The sequence below is a fragment of the Sardina pilchardus genome, chromosome 17, assembly GCF_963854185.1.
Source record: "Sardina pilchardus chromosome 17, fSarPil1.1, whole genome shotgun sequence".
Taxonomy (NCBI): domain Eukaryota; kingdom Metazoa; phylum Chordata; class Actinopteri; order Clupeiformes; family Clupeidae; genus Sardina; species Sardina pilchardus.
Genome location: NC_085010.1, coordinates 4,342,583 through 4,365,082, shown reverse-complemented (window position 1 = coordinate 4,365,082; position 22,500 = coordinate 4,342,583). Strand labels below are relative to the sequence as shown.

Sequence of the window (22,500 nt, the reverse complement as noted above, 5' to 3'; positions counted from 1 at the left end):
TGGATTCTCATCAGAAGATTCTCCTACAAATCCAACAGGGAACCGCCTGTTACTTCTCCTGTGGGTGGTGTGTGTGTGTGTGTGTGTGTGTGTGGGTGTGGGTGTGGGTGCGCATAGGTATGTGTGAAAGGCAAAAAGACATGTGTGTGTGCTAGCATGTGTGTCTGTGTGTGTCCATGTGTATGTGGTCTGTGTGTGTTTGAAGCAATTTGTGTTGCCCACGCCGTTTACTCATTTTTCACTGTCAGCGCCCGCTTGACGGTAATCTGATCAAGGCAAAAAGAACACATCTATATTTCAGAAGAGTCCGTTTGATTCTCTGGCTGAACAAATTTAAAATCAATCGATCAAGCTTCTGGGGCCCGACTCAGGGAGAGAAGCCTCGCCGGCTGGCAGAGGAAGACAGGAAGAGAGGGAAGCAGAGAGAGAGAGAAAGAGGAGAGAGGGAGGGAGGGAGAGAGGGAGAGAGAGAGAGAGAGAGAGGGAGAGAGAGGGAAGGAGGGAGAGAGGGAGTAGCATGGAGAGCGAGCGCTAACATTCATCACCTCCTCTCCAGCGTTGAGCGCTGGTGCGCTGATTACACATCTCCTCCTCTGTGTTGGAGCGCCGCGCTCACCAGAGACCCGGCCGGCTCCTTTGTTCTCTTCCCACCCGCAAAACGCCAGCACTTTCCCCTCCCGCAAAAACACACACACCAGCGGAGGAGTGCTCCACCCTCCTAACTGTTCTCCACCCACATGCCCGTATCTATACACCTCCACCTGTTTCCTCCCATCTCAGCTCTACCCTGCGCTCTCTCTCTCTTGATCACAACTATTCCTTTAAAGGAATAGTTCAGAATTTTGGACATAGGACCTTATTTCCAACTTAGTCGGGGTGATATAGGTCGGTGGAGACCATTTTCAGTGAATTTCTGCGCTTCCTTAAATTGCAGCGTTCATTTGTTGCTAATCTGGTGCCGAGATAATGCAAGTTAACGGTAACATCCAGCCTGCCACTGAAAACAGTCTTAATCCACTCCACAGAACACCCGAAACAAATAAATTATAACGTCAGACTATCGATGCACATGTCTGTGTTGATAGAACAATGTTAGAACCTTGCATCGCATTGCACTAGCCTAATTTGTTCCCTGTATGGCAGTAGCGGATTGATATTGAGAAACTAGTCCCTCAAAATGTAATAAATCATTGAGTTGCAAGGTTAGTTTTATTTCTAAAATTATTCTATCAACACGGACATGTACATCGATAGTCTGACGTTTTAATTTACTTGTCTCGGGTGTGCTGTGGAGTGAGTAAGACTGTTTTGGAAGTTACCGTTGAAATGCGTTAGCTCAGAACCAGTTTAGCAAAGGGGAACACTGCAACTTAAAGAAGGGGTTAAACGCGATAAAAATTGTCTCCACCGACCTATATCACCTCGGCAAAGTTGGAAATGAGGTCCTATGTCCAAAATTCCGAACTATTCCTTTAACTAAAAAGCTATGAAGCCGGTTTGACCTTACAAATACACAGGAAATGACTATTGTCTGATCATATGTAGATGATCTACAGGTAAACCCTCCAGACAGACAGACAGCACCCAAAGCTCCAGGAGACCAGAGGCCATTAGCTCCCTGATCCCTCCTCCCGTCCCGGGCTCCTCCATCTCCGTCTGGGCCTTATCGCCCCCCATGCTGGTGTTGGGCCGAGGCATCCTCTACAGCAATTACAGCGCCAGCACTAATCACTGACACACCTGAGTGGGGGAGCACCAGATAAGCAACGGATGATGAAAGAGCCCCGCTAGAATCTGTCATAACAAAATAGGCACGCCGCCAATTCCAGCTGACGCCCCGCTGTGTGTGTGTGTGTGTGTGTGTGTGTGTGTGTGTGTGTGTGTCTGTGTGTGTACTCTTACTGCAACCGCATTCTTTCGGTGAGTTCCGTTTCCACAGTTTGACATCTTGCACACATGCACAGACACACACACACACACACTTGATTCTCAAAGTAAACTGCCTCCAAACGCATCCGTGGTAACGTCCACCTAACAGCAGGTAGTGAGGAAGAGGAGAGAACAAAGGATCATGGACACAACATGCTAGCGTGACTGATTCTCCTGACTGTAAAACAATCCCTCTCCGTCTCCGTCTGCGGAATGAGCAACGAGCTGACCCAGAAAAAGGCTTTGGCTCGGTGAAAAACGATGTCCTACTGCACTCGGAATGAATGGGCAGATGTTCGGAACGCTGTTCAGAACTCAGCACATTATCTGGGATGATTCATTGACTCGCACCGAAAGACAAACTCGTGCAAACATCTCCACAAACCTCTGAGCAAACTGAGGGAAAAACTCACGACTCCATCTGATTTACACCCTTCACTCGCTAGCACACACGTCACACTCAAACAGAGCACGCATAACAAAGCCAGCTCCTCTGGGCTCAATGTCAAACACTTGGCTTGCCTAAAAACACTTGCATCTATGCATCCAAATGACTCTTAGTTCCTATTGCGACTGCAGCCACACCTTGTGCCATTAATAATTCTGCCATTATGGATAGCCTGTGCAGGCCAGTGCGCTGTCCCGGACCTGACCACCGCTCCAGTCAGCAGCCTTTAAACTGTTTACGGAACGCTAATGGAAGTGTTCAGCAACATCGAGCCCGGGAACAAAACAATCTGTGCGAATAGAGTCTTAATTAGATTCCGCTCGCGCCCCCCCTCACCACTGGCTTCCGTGCGTTTGATAAATCTATATGTTAAAACTCCTTACATCCACATTACTGACTGCATATAAATGAACCCTTAAAGAGGAGCACTCACTAGATGAGATCTCTTTCCCTCTCCCTCTCTCTCTCTCTCTCTCTCTCTCTCTCATACACACACCTCTTTTCCTGTAACACACACTTTCACACTTCTCTCTCTGACATGCCAACTTTTGCTCTTTGCCTTTGTCCCGCTCCGTTTCTCTCTCCCTGTCGCACGCACACACGCACACACGCACGCACACGCACACGCACACACGCACGCACGCATGCACACGCACACACGCACACACATGCACACAATTCTGACAACTCAGCTTTGCCCCAGTGACGGATCTTTCCGCTGTTTATTTGCTTAAAAGCAATTACCGCTATTGATGTTTACACAGTGTGTCCTCTAACAGAATAAATGAGAGATAAAGGGAATCTATGGCCTTCAATCACACAGACCCCAACAATCACCTCCAGGATTAGATGAGTGAATAGAAGAGTTACAGGCATGTCTCCAGGAGCTGTTAAAAAAACAACCGCAAACATCCTAAAGACCAAAACAATGTCAACAAACAAGCTCCAAGAACAAGCACTTCAATAAGATTTACCAGTTCTGTGTGTGTGTGTGTGTGTGTGTGTGTGTGTGTGTGTGTGTGTGTGTGTGTGTGTGGATACCTTTACATAGCCATCACCTGGGGCTGTAGTAAGTGACAGGAATGTTAATGATCTCAACAAAAGAAGAGAAGAGAACAGAAGAGAGGAGAAGAGAGAAGAGAAAAGAGGAGAAGAGAAGAGACGAGAAGAGAGAAGAGAAGAGAAGAGAAGAGAAGAGAAGAGAAGAGAGGAGAAAACTACTTACAAAGCACTCTGCGGCGTCGTCCATGATGCCGAGCTGGAAGCGCTGTTTGTCCTGGAAGGTCTTGGCCAGAGCGCTGCGCAGGGCGTCCGACGGCAGCACCTTCTCACTGCTGAACTGGAACTGAGCAAAGATGCTCTGCAACCACACAAGCACAACACCTGTCAAACAGGGCCCACACACAGGACTTTCACACATCACACACAACACACACATGCTTTATGGTACAGTAGGAGGATATTTTTCTGATGCTAAAAAATCACTCCCAAAGCTTGGGAAGAGAATATCTAGAGTGTTACTAGCACTCATGGATATACTTTATCATGGATATCATGGATGTCATGGATATACTTTATGCTTTGAACACACATCCACACTGAATTTGGAAAAAAAAGACAATACATGAAAGCCAATCCCTAAACTGAACTAGACAGATAAAATGTCTAATTTGAATATAATACTTCAAAGAAATAAAACTAAGCAAAAACTTTTATCATATTCCTAATTGCCTCTACTGATAAGAGATGAGAAACTGACCATACAGTGTCTGGGGGGTTCCGAATATAAGCATGGAACAGCAACTATAATCACTGCATCAGAACATTTAACTAAACAATAAGTAGAACAGGAACAAAGAAAAGGAGCAGTGAAGGTTTCAATATATATAAGGTTCTAATCTCATTCTTCATGAGGATAAACATGTGTTAACAGTGGAAGCATCTACACTACGATTCTGCACATTCAAGACAGATCAACCCATTCCACAGCTGTAGTGTCCTGTTCCCATCCTAGGAGACTCCAAGAGTAAGTACTGACTTAAGAGTAGCTGAGATTGCACAGGAATCCAGGTGATTTTCTGCCCAATACCTCCAATAGTCTCCGCATCTCAATGCCTGTCACACTTTTGCGTCACTATTTTCATGACAAAAAGCTTCATTGTGAAGTTTCATTGTGAACGGCACAGCAGATGTTGTGAACCGTCCTCCACCATTATCGTCTCGAATGAAGACAAAATTGGTCTAATACACATTCGGAGGACATCAAAATTCCTACAGTAACTACAGCTCGTTTTGGTACATTGCAACGGTCTAGGTGCAAGCAAAAAAATGATTCAACAGAATCATTGAATTCTGAATAGCAGTTGTATTCAGACATAAATATTTCTCCCGAATTAATCGGCATCCTGTAGCATATCAGTAGATACCTGAGAAACACCCCCACAGCAGGAGGCCAATTTGGGTCCCTTTCTACCCAAATCCACACAGATCTGCTTTGTACATGTCGCTACATAGCTCATTTGAAACTACACAAACAGTCCTTCAGTTCATCTAATAGATCTTTATAGGACACTGAAGACAAACAGTGCATTCTATTAGTGTTTCCACCGTATTAAAATAGAAGCTCAAGCTGCGATATTGCTAGGGCCATGCTTACTGTGTTGTAGTGGTCACACAGTGTGTGTGTGTGTGTGTGTGTGTGTGTGTGTGTGTGTGTGTGTGTGTGTGTGTGTGTGTGTGTAGATACACACAGACTAGTGTGGCACAGTGTAGTGTTGTAGTGTTGGTGAGCTGCTGAAGGCTGGTCAGGTAATGCAGTGGTAGTGGTGACTGCAGCACTGCGCCAAGGAGAGCCGGGATGGAGGGAGCAGAGATGGGAGAGGGGAGAAGGAGGGAGGGAGAGGGGGATACAGGGAGGGAGGGGGAGAGAAAGGAAGAGGGGGAGAGGGAGAAACAGGGAGGGAGGGCAAAAGGGGAGTTGAGCTATCCCACTGAGGGAGCGACTGGACGAAGGAAAACATTATTCTTCTTTCTTTTTTTTCTGCGGCATTGTTCCCCTGAATAATCACGTGGAATCACACACCCCTGTCTAAACTCACTGTGGTTCACACACACACACACACACACACACACACACACACACACATACACACACACACACATCTATGTGTGTGTGTCTGAACCAGCAAGAGACTCCTTGTTCCCTTGCTTTTAAGTGCGCTCCAACTTCCAGCTCACCTATAGCCCAGCTAAATGTGCACTTTTCACTCCTTCTGTCCTTTGAAGAACTCTTTCCTCCTCTCTTCTTTTCTACCCTTCCATGCCTTCACTCCAATTCCTCTCTCTCCTGCCTTCACTCTAAACAGGTGCAGGTAGGTCCACATTTCTAAGACGCAGCCACTCAGAGAGCACGAAGACAAGGGCACAACGCCACAAATGCGCGCACGCACGCACGCACACACACACACAGACACACACACACACACACACACACACACACACACACACACAGGTCTGCCAGGATCTCTCCCATCAGCTGCAGACCCTGAGGCATTGCCTGTGAAATGAGACATTAACCTCGACACAAAGACATGAGTGCCTGGCCATCATCAGCACACAGCCAGCACTGCACTGTTGTTTCAGCTCACAAGGGCACTGGCAGCTCCCTCACACACACACACACACACACACACACACACGCACGCACGCACGCACGCACTCACGCACACACGCACGCACGCACGCACGCACGCACGCACGCACGCACGCACGCACGCACACACACACAAAGACACTCAAGCGCGCGCACACACACACAGACAAGAAAGACCTTAGTAGCTAAGAAGTACACACAAAGAATACACAACCAATGTGCACGCACACTGACACACACATACACACACACACACAGAAAAATGTATACCAAGGTAGTTCAAGGCATATGAACTTGACACATATAGGCACATATACAGATATGTCATAGCATAGACGTGTATACAAACTCTCAGACATAATGTATTATCCACACAAGGGGCCATATACCCACAGAGGTGAATACAAATCCATAGTTAGGCAGCTTAGAGCGCTGGTTTGACCCTGTGGGACGAAGGATTCATTTGTCACTGAGGTACTGATACAGTAAACGCAGACATAAACACACACTATAAAAAAGTCTCAACAATAACACCAGCCTAACGCAATCTGACACAACTGACAACACAGTAAAAGACATTCATCACAATTACGCATCTCTGACAACACAATAAACTTATCTTCTTGCACAATAAAATACAAAGGACAAGACAGTAAACTCCACAAACAAATATTGTCAGACACTGACAACAATAACATGTCAATGTTTAGGCATATCTAAAGAGACTGTAAAATAATACAGTGTTTATTCAAGCGTGGTAGTCGCAAGAGAGGTCTACTAACTCTAAGCTCAACATGTTCATTTAATGAGTAAAGAGCCGCGCCTCTTGTGTAAAAAGAACTAAGAGTGCATCTTAAATGCACCAAACAACATCACAGAACAAAGTCCACAACAAACTCTCCAAACTTCCCAAATACAGGAGTCGGGAGGTTATTTTGCACTTAAGAACTCATCTTCACTTAATTTCAAAGGTGATCACTTTGGACGTTTAAGATATGCTATAAAAGTTAGCACTTATTTTTATTCGAGCCAAAACAAGCTGAATAAATCAGCGTCATCTCAATGCTGTAGTCCTCACTGATGTCACCATTAGCGACGGCCCTTGTGTGGTGGGTCAGGTGCTGGTGTTGACTCTCTCTGCTCTGTGCTCTTAAGCTGCCCATCTCCCCCTCTCTCTCTCTTGGCCTCCGCGTCCTGACCCCTGCGTCACTAGGACAGCACGCAGCCTCCAGACCCCACACACCTGATCTGTCTAGCGCTGCTAATCCCTCTCCATCTTCACCTCCCACATCCATAGGATTACTGTAAACACTCCACACACATATCAGATAGAAATACAAATCGCTTTTTTTCCCCACAGGATTGGGAGGCAGAGAAACAAAGAGAGCCTAGCAGCCATGGATGCATTTCTCCTTGTGTGTCTGTGGGTTTAAGCGGCCGGTGAGTGTCGGCTGATTGAGTGCATGTCCAGCCGAGGCCGCTGAGAACAGCATGTGCTCACCCCCCCCCCCAAAACACCTCTCCTGCACGGACGTCCCACAGCCCACCAACAGGAGCACATACTGTACAGCAGCTACACACATGCACGCACACACAAGAGTCAGCTCTACCATCTTGTTTCCACCGTATTAAAATGGAAGCTCGACATTGCTAGGGCCATGCTTACTGTGTTATAGTGGTCACACACAGAGAGAGTGTGTGTGTGTGTGTGTGTGTGTGTGTGTGTGTGTGTGTGTATGCGAGCATGCATTTTAGTGTGTGTGTGTGTGTGTGTGTCCTGTGATTGCGCATTTGCACACGCGTGCAGTGCTGACGGACATGTGCTTGTAACGTATATCATGACAGCTGGAGAGCAGGTCAGTCCACATGTGACCCCTGACCTCCTAACACCAGTGCTGTGACCCCGTGTCTGCTGGCTGCTGGCTCAGCACCGCTCAGGACACACTCCATCACACGCCACCGACAAGCAGCACACCTAAATCACCACAGCACACACACCTCACCCATATTACACACACACACACACACACACACACACACACACAGGCTAGGGGCCAGTAAGGGCCAATGGAGGCCAGACTCACTTCGCTAGATTCCAGTCACAGACCACTATGACACTGTGGATTTCTTTAGTCGTCGATTCTGTTAAATTTAATAACAAAATAAAGCGAATCACTTTTTAAACATTACCACCTGGTTTCCTCCCCCCGAAGACTGGCTGTCGTTAATGCAAGCAAAACAATTTATTGAAATCCCAATATATTTGAGTAGCTGTATATCAAAGTACTGCCGTCTTACTGATAGTGGTTAAATTGAATCACGACGACGGAAGAAGATGGCCATAAATTTCCTCCGATTTTATGAGAGTGGCATAATCTAGCCCGACACACGAAAAGGTTCACCAAAAATACACACACGCACACACACGCACACACTATGAACTGTCTCTGGAAAACACCACACCAACATCACTTCTACTCCCTTCAGTTTTCTTCAGTTAAATGACTGACAAGGTCAGATTGTACAGAAACAACAAACTGCAATGCACCTACTGCACCATGAGTCTGGCTTCAGTACTGGAAGTCTTCCACACACTCCTACACAAGAGGAGTCAAGAGAAAACCCCCCACTGTGTGAGGGCCATTATTAGCCTGCTCCTGTCAGAGATCTCCGCAGTGACCGCACGGCTCTCACCTTAAGAGCGCAGAAGATGCAAGAGTCCTCCATGCACTTGTGGGTGGTCAGCTGCCGGAAGCTTCTTCTGAAGATGTCCAGGTGCCAGAGGACCTGAGGGTCAGGGCAGACATATTCACAGGTAAGGTTTCCAAATGAGCAAGAGTAAACATTTCTATGCTTTTTACAGGGTAAAACGAACTACTGTCCAAAGGTGTCTCAAGTGAATCCTTGGCTGACAGGCTGGAGAGTGAAGGTTATACAGCTTATTTTCAGTTGGTGAAACTCATATATGCAACATATTATGGTAAAAATGAATTCACAAAAAAATATTTATACTGTATGCTTATAAATTCCATCGGCTTATTACAAGTAGATAACAGCCATCATTTCCTTTCAAAATTCATTTTATAAAAGTAAAGTAAAGTCATTGTGCTAACCATATCATTATTAAATAAAGCTCTTTCAGGACCTATAGAGAATAGATTTTATATGATGCTTAAATGAAAATGATGCTTGTCTATATGAGCATATCAGTGCTTGTAAAATGTTAGTTTATAGTGAACAGAAGAATAGAGTGTCAGTGCACGGATGTAAATCAAATCATGGCAACAGTCAGCTCATTGCAGAGGAGCCACGTCCACAAACACTGGCGTTCACAGAGACCTGTCAGGTGGAATGGGAGACTCCGTGGAGGCATCGGCCTGGGCTTACCAAGCAGCTAAAGCCAAGATAACCCAACGCTCACAGGCAATTACCATCGTTCACACTGAGGCTAAATGCATCAGCATCAGAGTCCGTCAGCTGAGAACAATAGCAGAGACATCAGACTATCTGTGGTCATAAATAATGGAGGACAGTGATGGTGGGTTGAACTATCTCCACTCTTATCAGGACCCATGTGAGCAAAGAACACTACGCTTCATGTAAGTCATGAACAGCAAGGAGGATTTTTCCTCTCAGAAATTCACTCAATTCTGTTTGTGTAGGCCAATAAAGTTAAAAGTGACTAGACGTCACAGATCACACGTAGCGCATTGTAAAAGCATGACGTCTAAGTTCACAAACAATATCTTAACACAAACAAGAATGCATAAACAAAACCAAAGAAATACACTCAAGGAGCTCCCATTCATCACAGGCTATAATGAAATACTTAGCGCTCCATTTAACAGTTATAGCTCACAGGACGGGCTACACAGCTACAGCCTAATGGTCCAGAGCTAAGCTATGGCAGAGCAATGTCTCAGAAAAGCCAGGCTTGGGTTTTAACTTCAGCACATACAAGTAAATACAAACCAAATAATACAAGTTCCAGCTTTACACTTACGACACACAACCCAAAACAAGACAACAATTTCCTTTCAACTCTCAAAAACGACAGTTCTTCTCACATTCAAAAACAAACTTATTCACCCAGTCATTGAAACAAACTCCCTCACCCACTTCCCCCAATCGTTCACTAACTCGTTCGCTCACTCACTCACTCACCCCCAGGAACAGTTAGCCCTTCAGCAGTAGCAGCCTGAGTTCCTGCAGCGCTCCCTGAAGAACGTCTATGTGTCTATGTGTGTGTGTGTGTGTGTGTGTGTGTGTGTGTGTGTGTGTGTGTGGGGAAGCAGCACTGGTCCAGCTGTCCTGCGGTCCTCTCCTCTCCTCAGCACCACCTCAGCCCAGATGCTCCCCCCAGCCCTCTCCTCTCCTCTCCTCTCCTCTGTTCGGCACGACTCGGCAGCCAGAGACAGCACCTCCTCTTAATCCCCTCAGCAGACCAGAAAATCAGAGCAACCCACTCCAGGCACGGGATCATAGGAAGCCCACGGGGGGGATGAAAGGGAAAGACCGAAAGAATGAAAAACAAGAAAGGAAAGAAAGAAAAGAATGAAAGAAGGAAAGGGAAAAATGAGGGAAAGAAAGAACAAGGGGGGACCGGAGATAAAAAAGAGAGAAATGATGTGGAGAGGTAGAGAGATGAGACAAGAATGAGAGTCAAGGAGAGAGTCTGTGTGCTGGAGAGGGGGAGAGAAAGAGAGAGGGAGGGAAAAGGGAGCGTGAGAAAGACAGAGAGTGTGCCAGAGAGAGAGAGAGAGGGAGAGAGAGAGAGAAAGCGTGAGAGAGAGAACGAGTGCTGCAGCAAAGCTGGAGGACAGTGACGTCTTCCATACTGGAAATGTGTGAGAGAGCGCAGGGCTACTCTCACGTGTTCCGCTCCAACTGTATACCAGTTTACATCCCCCCACTATATGAGACACAGTTACGAGAATACGCACTTTACACTCTGTGCATGTCCTTGTGGGCCAGCTTTTGAATTTGTTTATCTTTGCACAAGTAAACGAGCCCACTTTAATGCATGGTAATATATGTTGCGGATTATGCTTTACTCTGCCATCGCATGTATGTGATAGGAGACGTGAGGATGCTGACGTAGAGAGATTCTAGAGGAAGACAGAGAGAGATAGAGAGAGAGAGAGAGAGAGAGAAAGAGAGAGAGAGAGAGAGAGAGAGAGAGAGAGAGAGAAAGAGAGAGAGAGAAAAGCCCTGCAATTGTTCCTTGGCTGGACTGCCACTATTCATCTTGAGTGCAAAGTAGAAGAGCTGTTGCTCTGCTGCATGCATTTATGCTGATGCTCGTAACTCCCAACACATTAAAAATGCATCTGCTAGTTTCCTATCCATACAAACCCATTCCTCTACGTGGAAGATTACTACCGCAAAAGCCTACTGTAAGGCCAGTCGACATGCACGAGCCGCGTGTTTGAGATGCACCTGTGTTACATGCACAACACAATGAGGACAGACACTCAGGGAGAGGGCAGAGGTGGCACTGAAGAGGGGGAGAATGGGTACACAACACAACACTGTTTCATAACTCATACACCAGCGCCTGCATCAGCTATCAGGAGCAAAGCCTGCTTCTATCCCGTCTGAGCTTAATACAGGGAGAGAGAGAGTTACATAATACATCTCTCTCTCCCTCTCTTTTCCCCCAGCCAACCCCCCACCTCTCCCAGGCCTTCCCCAGAGTCAGGTTACAGCCACAGATTATCCCTTGTCAAAACAGCCTGCATAATAAAAACCTGAAGCCTCTCGTTCTCACACACATTCATTCACTCGCTCGCTCACCAACAGGCTTGTTGCTTGGCCAGATGACCTACTCCTCTGCATTATAAACTGGGTCCTAATAGGCCTGCGGAGGCCTGTTCGTGACCTGCGGGGCTTATGGCAGACAGTGTGGAGCTGAAGGGGTTAACTGAGGCCTATGGTGTTTTCATCCACATATGGCATCTTTCCCCATTCGTCTGTGGCAAATCCTGGCTGTGTCTGGCAGGAGCTTTCTGCTACAAATAATGTCATGCATGTCCTGGACATGGAGATGACTGGGGATAATACACGTGAGAGAAATCATCCAGATCACTGTTCAGATTTCACTACAGTTGCCTACAGTAGGTGCTAACTCAATCAGTATTCAATCAGAAATTCCTGAACTTGTAAAGACAAACTTCAAATTTCCTTTGCAGGCAAGAAGTCACTCGAAGTGAGAATGGTGATACCATTCTGTTGCCTCTAAAGCCCATGCTGAGAGCATGAAGCATTACTGCTCATCTAAACAGGGCAACAAACAATTCATCTAATTTCTCCGCTCAAAAAGACTGCCTCCATCTCACTCTTCATCACTGACCTCCAGCTCACTGAACCCAATCCCAACGCTCTCCTAACGTTACCTTTCCCTCCCAGCACCAGGACAAGAGCGCTAATCGTCCCAAGCCCGTCCCTGCGCTCGGCTGGCTTCTGAGCTCCAGCAGAGTGCCGACAGTGAGAGGGCACCATGGGTATTAACGTGTGGGGGGGGATTGGGATGATGTAACAGAGACAACGCTGTTCCCTGCCTAATGCACTATGAAAATATATTGACCAGTGGAGAGCAGCGTGTTGTCTGACCCCTTTTCCCAGTTCTATGCTGACGACCTCGAATGATTCTTCTGACCCTCCCAGCCTTCTGTCTCCATGCTGCCACATGTCCAGCTCAAACCCTCTGGTTCAGCAGCAGCAGTAAGCTCTTCATCATCACTCTACAAACTGCTGAAGCCCTCACAGTGTTATTCCACTGACCTCACACTTCCCTTTTTCTGTGACACTGCTAAAAGCTAACAGCCTCCTTCAGTTAGCGCGATGGCGCTAAACTTCGACTCTTCCCTCACAGTTAGCGCTCCGCGGCTCCCGTTCGCAAACTTCACATGAAGGCTTTCCCGGTAAAGTTTTCCGCAGGGGGAAAGGCACAAGTTTTTTGCGAGATAAAAAAAAAGCTGAGTGTAGCAAAGTGAGAGTGAGGGGGAAGGAGAGAAAAAAAGAAGAAGCGAAGAGGGGAGGATGAAAGACTGCACCACGATGCTGGCGAAGACTTGCTCGCTTTTTCTCTCTGTCTTCCTCTATTTTAATGATTTGTGATGAATCGGCTCCCCTGCCGAAGTCAGCTCGGGACAGGAGGAAGGGAGGGAGGGAAGAAGGGAGGCCAGGTGGAGGGAGAGGTGGAGCGGGAGCTGGGAAGGGAGGTGTGAGGGGAGGTGTGCGGCCTCCGGTTATGTGTGGTACGGTAGAGGAGCAGGGCTGGGCTGAGGTAGCTGGAGCTCTGCTGCTCTCACACACCTCCTCACCTCAGTAGAGCGTCTTCTAAAGTTGATAACTTGCAATTAATTTGCGAATATTATTGATTATGTTGCGAACAATGGAGACACCAAGCGCTCCGACTGATCACCTGCGAGGCCCGACATGCCGGAGCGCTCGTTGATCCTGTTCCATGTTGTAGATAGGTTACAGGTATCACCAATTCAGACAGCTTGTCTTTTTAAGACTTGGAAGAGGTTAGGGATTATTACACACACTGACGAAGGCCGTAAGGCCGAAACTTTTGTTTCCCCTGTTACTGGAGAGAAAATAAATGATGAAGAAGAAACATATCTGGAGTGTGTTTTCTGAGTTTCTGATCAATTCACTTGGCCCCCACAAGATCCACACAAGGTAGAATAGTCCCTCTAGTAATCTCTTGAAGCTGGCTGATCTGATATTTCTATTAATTAATGTCATCATTAAGCTTCACTGTACATATGTACATGAGGAGAGGAGAGCGTGTCAGAGTGTTTAAAGTGGACGACCACCAGGGGGATGCTAATAAGCCTGGGGTTTGGAGACGGGGGTATTACAGTACATACAGTATCTCCCATAGGCCACTTCCTGTAACTGTCATACAGTGTGTGACTCCTTCTCAAAATGGAGCCCACGGTGTATAAGTGTTTTATAGATTGGATGTATTGAGATTCTATTTGAAACAGTACATCACTCGCTGGATTGGACTCAGGCTGACATCAGCAGCGCTCCCACACACGAGCACACAGAAGCACCTTGCCGCCCACAACACTGGCCCATCAATCAACTGCCACCACTGCGGGCTTCAGGGAAGGAGGGGGGACGCACATATACTAAAGTGACATAACTATATATAATACCTACTGAAATAGTTCATACGTACAAGCACATACCAACACATATTCGTTCACATCGCAGTACAACAGTAACCATCTCAACCAAGGACTGGGCGAGCTCAATGACTTTACAAGGGTGACGCAAATGGTACGGTCCTGCCATTGACACAATGATGCCGAACGTTTAATTCCCCAGCCTTGAGACTGAAAAGAGAAGTGGGCACACCGGCGAGCGTCCTGTCAATCACTATTAATGACCAAAGGGCTGGCCGTGGTCCAGAGCTGCAGGAAGTGATCATTCAGCACAAAAACCCCAAGAAAAAGCAGAATGAGAAATGGAGCACCAAGAGATCGAGATGGGAGAGGGGGGAGACAGATAGATACGGAGAGACTAAGGAAGAGAGAGAGAGAGGGGGGGGGGGTTGAGAAAAATAGAGGGAGGGAGGGAAGGAGGGACAGAGAGAGGGAGGAGGGGGAGTGGGGAGGAGGAAGCAGGGGAGACGGTGAGAAAAATACAAGATGTAGGAGGTGGAGAAAGAGAGCGCCCTGGCGTGTGAGTGAGGTCTCAAAGCATCTGCTACCTCTGCAACATCAGCTAAATACTGCAGTGTTTTCTTCTCTCATGGCTGTGATACTCTCCCTCTCCCTTGCGCTCTCCCCCCTTTACCGTTACCCTGGTAATTAACATGACGGACACTCTATTGAGCCTTTCTGCACTTGATTAATTTTGTAGGAGTCGAGCAGAGTGCAGCTCTAATTAAGCTCATACTCCTTCAGGCCCTATACCTATTGTTCTATCTTTGGCTTTCTTTTCATCACAACACCAATGGCCTCCAACCATGGAAGCCAGCCATGGCATATATATTCTTGTGCCATTCGCAAATAACAGTGTCCTTCAAAAAAAATTGCTATGTAAAATTACAAGATAAATTTAGCAAGCCGTGAAATCTTGGTTGTTGATCAGTGAGTCTAGCTGGCATGTTGATATGAGAGAACATCTTCTCAGATGTATTTCTTAGTAATCCTTTAGAGAGCTAGACAATTGTGATAACTGAGCCTGGTCGGTTACACAACATCAATTAAGCAGCAATTAAACATGTTCTTTCTTAAATATGGGACGTATCCCCATCTTAAATTAGTAGCATGTCTGTCTGCTGTAGCACGTCTCTGATTGGGTTCCACAACTGATTCCACAGAGCCTCTCAGTTCTTCGTTTCAGCCCAGACACAGGCTGTCTCAGTACACTGAGGGCCAGATGTACGTAGATTATCGATCGTAACGTTGTATGAGCCAAGGCCAACACGTAGAAAGCACACGCTGTGATACTTCAGTTTACGTCCTATTTACCAATCCTGAAATTCGTTGGGTAATCTGCGCCGTTCTCCGCCTCCCTAACGCAATTAACGAAGGACAACAACTGAACGACACTTCAATCAGAAACGCAATTGAATAAGTTAACTGATGACAACATTAAAAGGAATCCAACGTTTAGCGATCATGAAATGATACAATGCATAGCCTAATGTCATCAAGCAGGAAGATAATGAAGAGCAGTAGTTCTACTCAAACTAGGCTTACTTGTGCACGTAGGCTATGGAATATTTATCAAATCTAACAAGTAGGAAAGTTTACGCGGATGGCGTGAAAGTGAAAGTAGACGTTCGAAAGGCCAACGAAAGTTAAGGTTGCTTTTGATGTAGTACAAAGACGCAAAACTGGTGGTCTAATTAGCGATTTTGTTGTCTATGAATGATTCTCTTATACAGTAGATGCATTTAACAGCAAACCGGAAAAGGCGGAAATATTTAGGCACAAAATAGACGTGCGCTTTCACGGGCAGTTTTAGTACATACAGGGGAATACATAGCCTAATTAGGCGCATTTTACGCTTCTCCTCCTATCTTTTTACACAAACCTCCTACTATCATCTGACACTCCCATAAATCCATATGCATATATGAGATGGAAAAGTGCAATTTGCCATTCTCAGCTCCCGCGACAGGCAGTCTGTGCCTTCACCTCATTACGGCTTGTTAGTACATACCTCGCCATATTTTTATACGCACGTTGCGAAACAAATACGCCTGAAGTTGGCTCAAAAGCGTTAGTACATCTGCCCCTGAGCGTTTATTTCTGTACTGTACGATGGTAAGTATTCTCCCAATATCTGCACTATATACTTGAACTATGTGTGAAGTGTGCAAGTCGGCGGTTTGAGACACAGCCATGGTCTCTTCATAGAACTTTCACCTTTAATCATTCCAAACTCATATCTACTAAGGGCAGGTTCCCCATGTGGAGGACATCATCAATTTCTCCCCTTCAGGAGCTCCAATTAACGTATTTTTAATGTTGATTAAAGGCTAAAAATTAAACCTTCACACCATGGAGCTACTGAACCCCAAGTCCATTTTTCTTTTCCTTTTCATTATCTTTTTAGGACTTGCTGAAACCGGGGCCATTAAAGCATTAAGTGGCGCTGGAGAGCCAGGTAGTGGTTATAATCATTAACACCTCGCTTTTAAATGCCTGTCCCTATTTGCCCTCTGCGGCAACACAGGTGAAATAAATCAGTACGCCATTACTCCGTAAAACTCCATCTGACATAGAACCAAAATTCACATGAACGTTTTATTGTGCGTTATTTCATCGCATTTCAGAGATTACAGGGAGTAAGGCATATCTGATACTGTGTATGGTTTATCTAGCAATGACGAAAATAAGTGGCACGCTTTCATCGGTTAGTCTAATCCCGATGACCCCGAGATTAGAGGAGGTCCTGGGATTGGCATCAAGTCAATCCCAGCATGCTCCTGACCCAATCCTCCACTCTCAGACCAAACACTCTGTACAAACTAATTTAGTGTGAAAACTTTAGAGGCGCCTTTGAGTTTATGTTTAGGAAGTGAAAGACTAAAGGATGTGTACTTCCACGGCCCCTTGACACCAAAACATCAAAAATGAAGTTTGTGTGTTCGCACAGTGGGAGACCGGAAGTTTTCAGAACGCAGGCAAGGACAAACAAATGAACCCAGAGCGCTTTAGCCTTTCATGTATTAGCTTTGGCGCTTTTGATCTTGGACTGCTCTTGCGTTGTGCGTGTCCCTCTTTTGCTCCACTTTCAGAAGCTCCGTTAGCTGTTCACATGATTATGTTTTTGCAATTTCATCTTTTTAAGCCTGATGGACATACAGTAAGTAGAACATTTTTTACTGCCTCTCTGTCCCTCATGTTCCCTCTGTTTCCTTTTGACAAGCCTGAATTGAAATCTCTCTCTCACTCTCTCTCCCTTTCTCACACACACACACACACACACACATACAGTACACTGTCCTTGCTTTGTACAGTAAGAGTCTTACCAAACTCCTCAGTCTTCATGACTCATCTTGATATGGTCAGGAGTTCATGGCTGGTAGGAAATGGCTGCAGCTCCATACCACCACAGGATAAAACACAATGTCAATATGGCATCCCCATGAGAGAGCACACACAGACTCAAGACCACAGAACACTCCACCAGCAGACAGGATTCTACTTTTAGCTCGCAGCGGTTCAAGATGGGGTGAAGCCGTCTATGCAGGCTTTTGAAGATGTGGGTTCCCGGCGTCCAGGGGAGCCGCCCGGACGATGCCAAACGTCTGGTTGTGTTGGACCATGACGGACAGGTTTTCCAGCTGGCAACTCAAGAGAGAAAGCCTGTGTGCCGGGGCTCCGACTGAGCTTATTGGCCATGCTTCTGTTTAAAGACTTAAGTAGAATGTGCCTCCCACCCCTCCACCAGCACCCTCCCTTGTGTGGTGTCTCATCTCCTCCGCTGCACGGGTATATCTGTAGACATGGTTTTCAAAGATCATTTGGTATCGCACAGGAGCACGCCAAATTGCATCCAACGTGCCGTGATTCCCTCTAAAGTGGTGAAGCAAAATATGCTTGAGAGGCGTTCACAAGGGGAAAGAGGGTTCTGTTTAGATCTCCCCAAGGTCAAATGAGCTCCCCCCGCAATTCTTCCCTGCTGGTAGAGTTCTGCTAACTCGTGATCATAAGGTTGTCATTTGGGTAATGTGATGAAATTTGGATTGTGTGTTGTTGGATAATGTGTTATTATTGCTATTTCATGCCTTTCTTCACACTCTATCGTCTGAGTTAATGTGTGATGTATGACTGTGTATACGTATACACACGTAGCACAAGCATGCACACACAGGGATACACACACCGCTGGACATTCACACTCTCACATTTTTACCTACCCACACACTCACACAGATACGGAAATTTCTATTAACCTTTGAAAAAGATGTCAAATAATATCAAGGGCCCATCAAGTGATTCACTTACAAATCTCTCCGGTGTCTCCGTCACCTTATCCATCAGAACTTGCCAGAGGCCAGTTCTTTTTTATTTCCTTGGGATTAGCATAAAATATATTTGACTGTTCTTCCTTTTCCGTTTTTTAATATGAGAAAGGTCCTCTGCATATGTATTGGCCAGATTGTTTAAAATATGCAATAAAATGTACAGTTGCCACAGAGAACAACCTGTGTTGCCATTGAGGTATTTAAAACAAGAAACACCTGCACCTTCTACTCATGACTACACAGTACGGCCTAGCGTAATGAAGCACAGGCCCAAGACGTCAAATGTCAAGACCCTGTGCTTGGTATACCACCAGCTTTTATATCAAAATACCCTTGATATGGTTGTCAATGTATATGTGTAATCTAATAGTATTTAAATGGTGGCATGGTTTTCTTCACGGGTTCTGAAACCATTGTCTGGTAACAAACAAACAAGCAAAAATAAAACCAGCCTGAGTAAACCAAAACCTACTGCAAACCTGTGTGGCATTGGATGTGTCACACAGACAGTTTCAGGACTGGCCACTGGTCATTATGCTGCCGAAGAGGAAATGAAACACCTCTCCCTTAGCTTCCTGCTCCCTCTCTCCTTTCATTTCCCTCCTTTCTCCCCCTATCTCCAGGTACGTCTCTCCGTAATGATGGCGGACGCCGGTGGGGCGAGACCAGACAGATGAGAAATGGGGCTTTAACGGTGGCAATTATCATAAAATCAGGACTTGATCGGGCCGGGAGGGAGGGCCGCGGGGAGAGTGGGAGGCCTATCATGAAGAAAGGGAAGCCCAGAAAGCCCAGGGAGCGACGGACAGGGTCCACGTGGACGATGGCTGGGGATGGAGGGGGCTCGGGGTTCTGAAGGCCAATAATTGCCTGTGTGTCGCGTGGTTGCCAGTCAAGGACACGGCTGTTTATTTACATGTGAACCGTGTGTGAACAGACGGACTCGCGCGCTCCCAGCCTAATGACAAATATTAATCCCCTTCCACGGAGCACAGAGCTGCAGGCAACACACGCATGAAAATCGCCTCGGCTGATGAAAGACAAAAGGTGGCGAGAGAAAGGAGGGAAAAAAACAAACAAACGGACCGGCCTGGCGGTAATGAGGCAGCCGTGTCAAGCGGCTGACTTGGGGAGAAACATGTGTCCCGTCCCGATTGCCTATCTATCAGCGCAGCTCCAGATGAGTCTCCAGCCTCCGCCGCAAAACTCATTACAGCGCTGGTATTTGTCAGCATATGCCACTGTGACCTAATGCAACGCGAGACTTCCCATAATCACTACTGAAGGGAGGGAGCTCGCCAGAGAGTGTGCACTGGTGGAGATTACGAAATGAATTATGATTGATAGCATGTCTACCAGTGATGTTGTAAAGCCAGCAGATCCCTTCAGAGTTGCTGGATAAGCTTGCTTATTTTCCGTAAGTCCATAAAGAAGGAACTGAGACAGGAGTGGTTCAAATGAAAGAAGTGGAGGAAGGAAAGTGGAGGAATGAAAACAGTGTGAGGAAATAGAGGATTCCCAGAGGAACACCCTCCTCATGACCCGAGAACTCCCTGCAATATCCGGATGTAAATATCCTGGAGTCCCTTGTCACTGGCGTGAAGGAAATGACTGGAATTCTGCAGACATTATCAGGGCCATCAGCTGCTTTGGACTGTTAGGAACTTCACAGTCCTTCTTTCATCTCCATCTCTCTGGTCCCAACTGCTCCTCCCATCTCCCCATCTCCTCATCTGATCCTGCTTTGGAGTCCTCTTCTCATCCTCTTCACTCTTCTCTCTCTCATCTTCTTCCAAATCCTCTTTTCTCCTTAAATGGCACCTCCTCTTATTCTTCTTACTCCACCTCCTCCCATCTCTCCATCTTCTTCAGTGCTTCTCTTATCTCAGTGCAGCCTCCACCATCAAACTCCCTCTACCCCTCCATCTCTCCTCATCTTCCTCTGTTCACTTCTCCTCCCAATGCAGTCCATTAGAGAGGATATCGGAAGGGCGACGGAAACCATGAAAGTCCAATTCACATCCACCTCTTTCCAGAGAAGTTCAAAGCCAAAGGAGCCCAGAAGTCCAGTCCAGAATAAAGATTTCAGCTCCTCGCGCTGTAGGCCTCTCAGCGCAGATATGAATAGCAATGAGCACGGAGGGAGTCGAGTCTTGGCGATGTCAGTCAGCGGGCACGACCAATCATGGCAGGGCAGCCTTTAAACGGGATCTAAAGCAGAAGACTCAGCCCCTGGAAGTCCTGCAAGCATCTCATAAACTGGCTGAACCCACTGCACTGTTTAAACAGTGTGTAGTCCAGCTGAAGCGCGACAGGCAGTTAAAACACAAAAAACGAGGCCTCCAGCTGAAACGCCTCTCAGAGAAGACATTGATTCTAAATCTATTTAAATGCATACATACAAGTCTAAACCGAAAACGCTCTCAAAGAGCAAGTCATCTCCTGTTGCAAGAAACAGCCTCGGACATGAAACATTCATGGTCTCCTCTCAGAGCTCCTCTCCGTTCCTCCTCTTCCTCACGGCCTCTCTCCCGCACTCCCTCGTCTCTTCCACGCCTCCGCACAGGAGAGGAAGCAGGCGGCGGAGAGGGAGCTTGTGAAGCACAGTGGAGCAGGAGCCAGGACAGCTAGCAGACAGGACATGTTATATTCATGGCCAGACATGCTGCCGGAGAGGCCGGTAGCGGAGTCCGCGGGCGAGAGACACGACACACACTTCACCACTGCCCCACAAACACCAGCAACCTAGGTTAGCACCACATGGAACAAGCGCAACTACTTCAGGCAGACAGCTGGGTCTCTCTCTCTCTCTTGCTCTCTCTCTCTCTCTCTCTCTCTCTCTGTGTCTGTGTGTGTGTGTGTGTGTGTGTGTGTGTGTGTGTGTGTGTGTGTGTGTGTGTGTGTGTGCGTGTGCGTGTGTGAAAATGCATGTGTCTGTTGCCAATGTGGTTCTTGGTGTAAAACAATCAGGATGTGTGCCTGGAACTTAATTCAAAAGTTGATACCATTGATAGTGAAATAGATTGTACAAGATAGGTCATTAAGGAACAACATGAGATGAGAGTGGCCCCAGTGTCTGTACCAAGACTACTGAGAGAGGCCATGAGGAAGAGTTCAAATGTAATCAAGAGCAGGCAGGCACTAGAGGGAGGAGGAGGAGGAGGAGGAGGAGGAGGAGGAGGCGGGGGGTACATGCAATAAAACGGGCATCACACTCCCGGATGCCTGGAGCTCCACTAGACTGGCCAAGATGCCCAGGGAAACATTACACGCAGGAGCCAGCCAGAGAGACACATCCACTCACAAAGAGCTACTGCTCCCCAATCTGACCTTTAAAAGAGCTTAAATGCCTGTCTTTTACCAGGCAATGGTCAAGGGCAACACAAGGGCACTGCAGGAGAAAACAGTGCTATGACAGCACTATGAAATAGATTGTGAAAAGGAGTTAGTAAAAGACTGCGTTATCACATAATGTATTTATGCCATTCTCTTGTACAGTAAGTGTGTGCGTGACCGGAATCTTGCAATGTTTTTTTCATTGCCACTGGTTATGACTCAAACACCAGAGCCACGTGTGACAGGAATCGTGCTATGTTTTTTTCATTGCCACTGGTAATGACTAAAGCACCAGACTACAGTTAGAGCACTACTGCTACACAGTTAGATCCCATAGTTTGCATGTCATCAATCTGGAAGGTTCATCTATTCTATTCTAGAAGACCTGATCTCTTTTGCCAAAAATAACTAGGGGTGGTATGGCTGGTATGGTAGAACAACCCCTGATTTGCGGCTGGTGTATGTTGTTTTCTTAGCTGGTTCCAAGTCCTTCGATTTATCATAAATGTAGATGTCTAACTGCAATTGGTGGTAATTAGTATTTATGACGGTGATCAAGAAGTCAATTACAGTCAAAACTCTAATGGCCGCCAAATTGGCAAAAAAAATCACACACACACGCACACA

General features: G+C 46.6%; 1 protein-coding gene across 1 annotated transcript in view; it reads right to left on the bottom strand.

Moving 5' to 3' along the window:
* The window catches only part of usp54b (ubiquitin specific peptidase 54b), a 54,870-nt gene that overhangs the window by 30,435 nt on the left and 1,935 nt on the right, over positions 1–22,500 (bottom strand). The window contains exons 2-4 of the mRNA XM_062518803.1: positions 8,724–8,816; positions 3,603–3,737; positions 1–23 (exon numbers count right to left, since the gene is read on the bottom strand). The exon at positions 1–23 is cut by the window's left edge and continues 91 nt beyond it. Coding sequence (XP_062374787.1) covers positions 1–23; positions 3,603–3,737; positions 8,724–8,816 — 251 coding nt within the window. The remainder of the gene's footprint in view (positions 24–3,602; positions 3,738–8,723; positions 8,817–22,500) is intronic.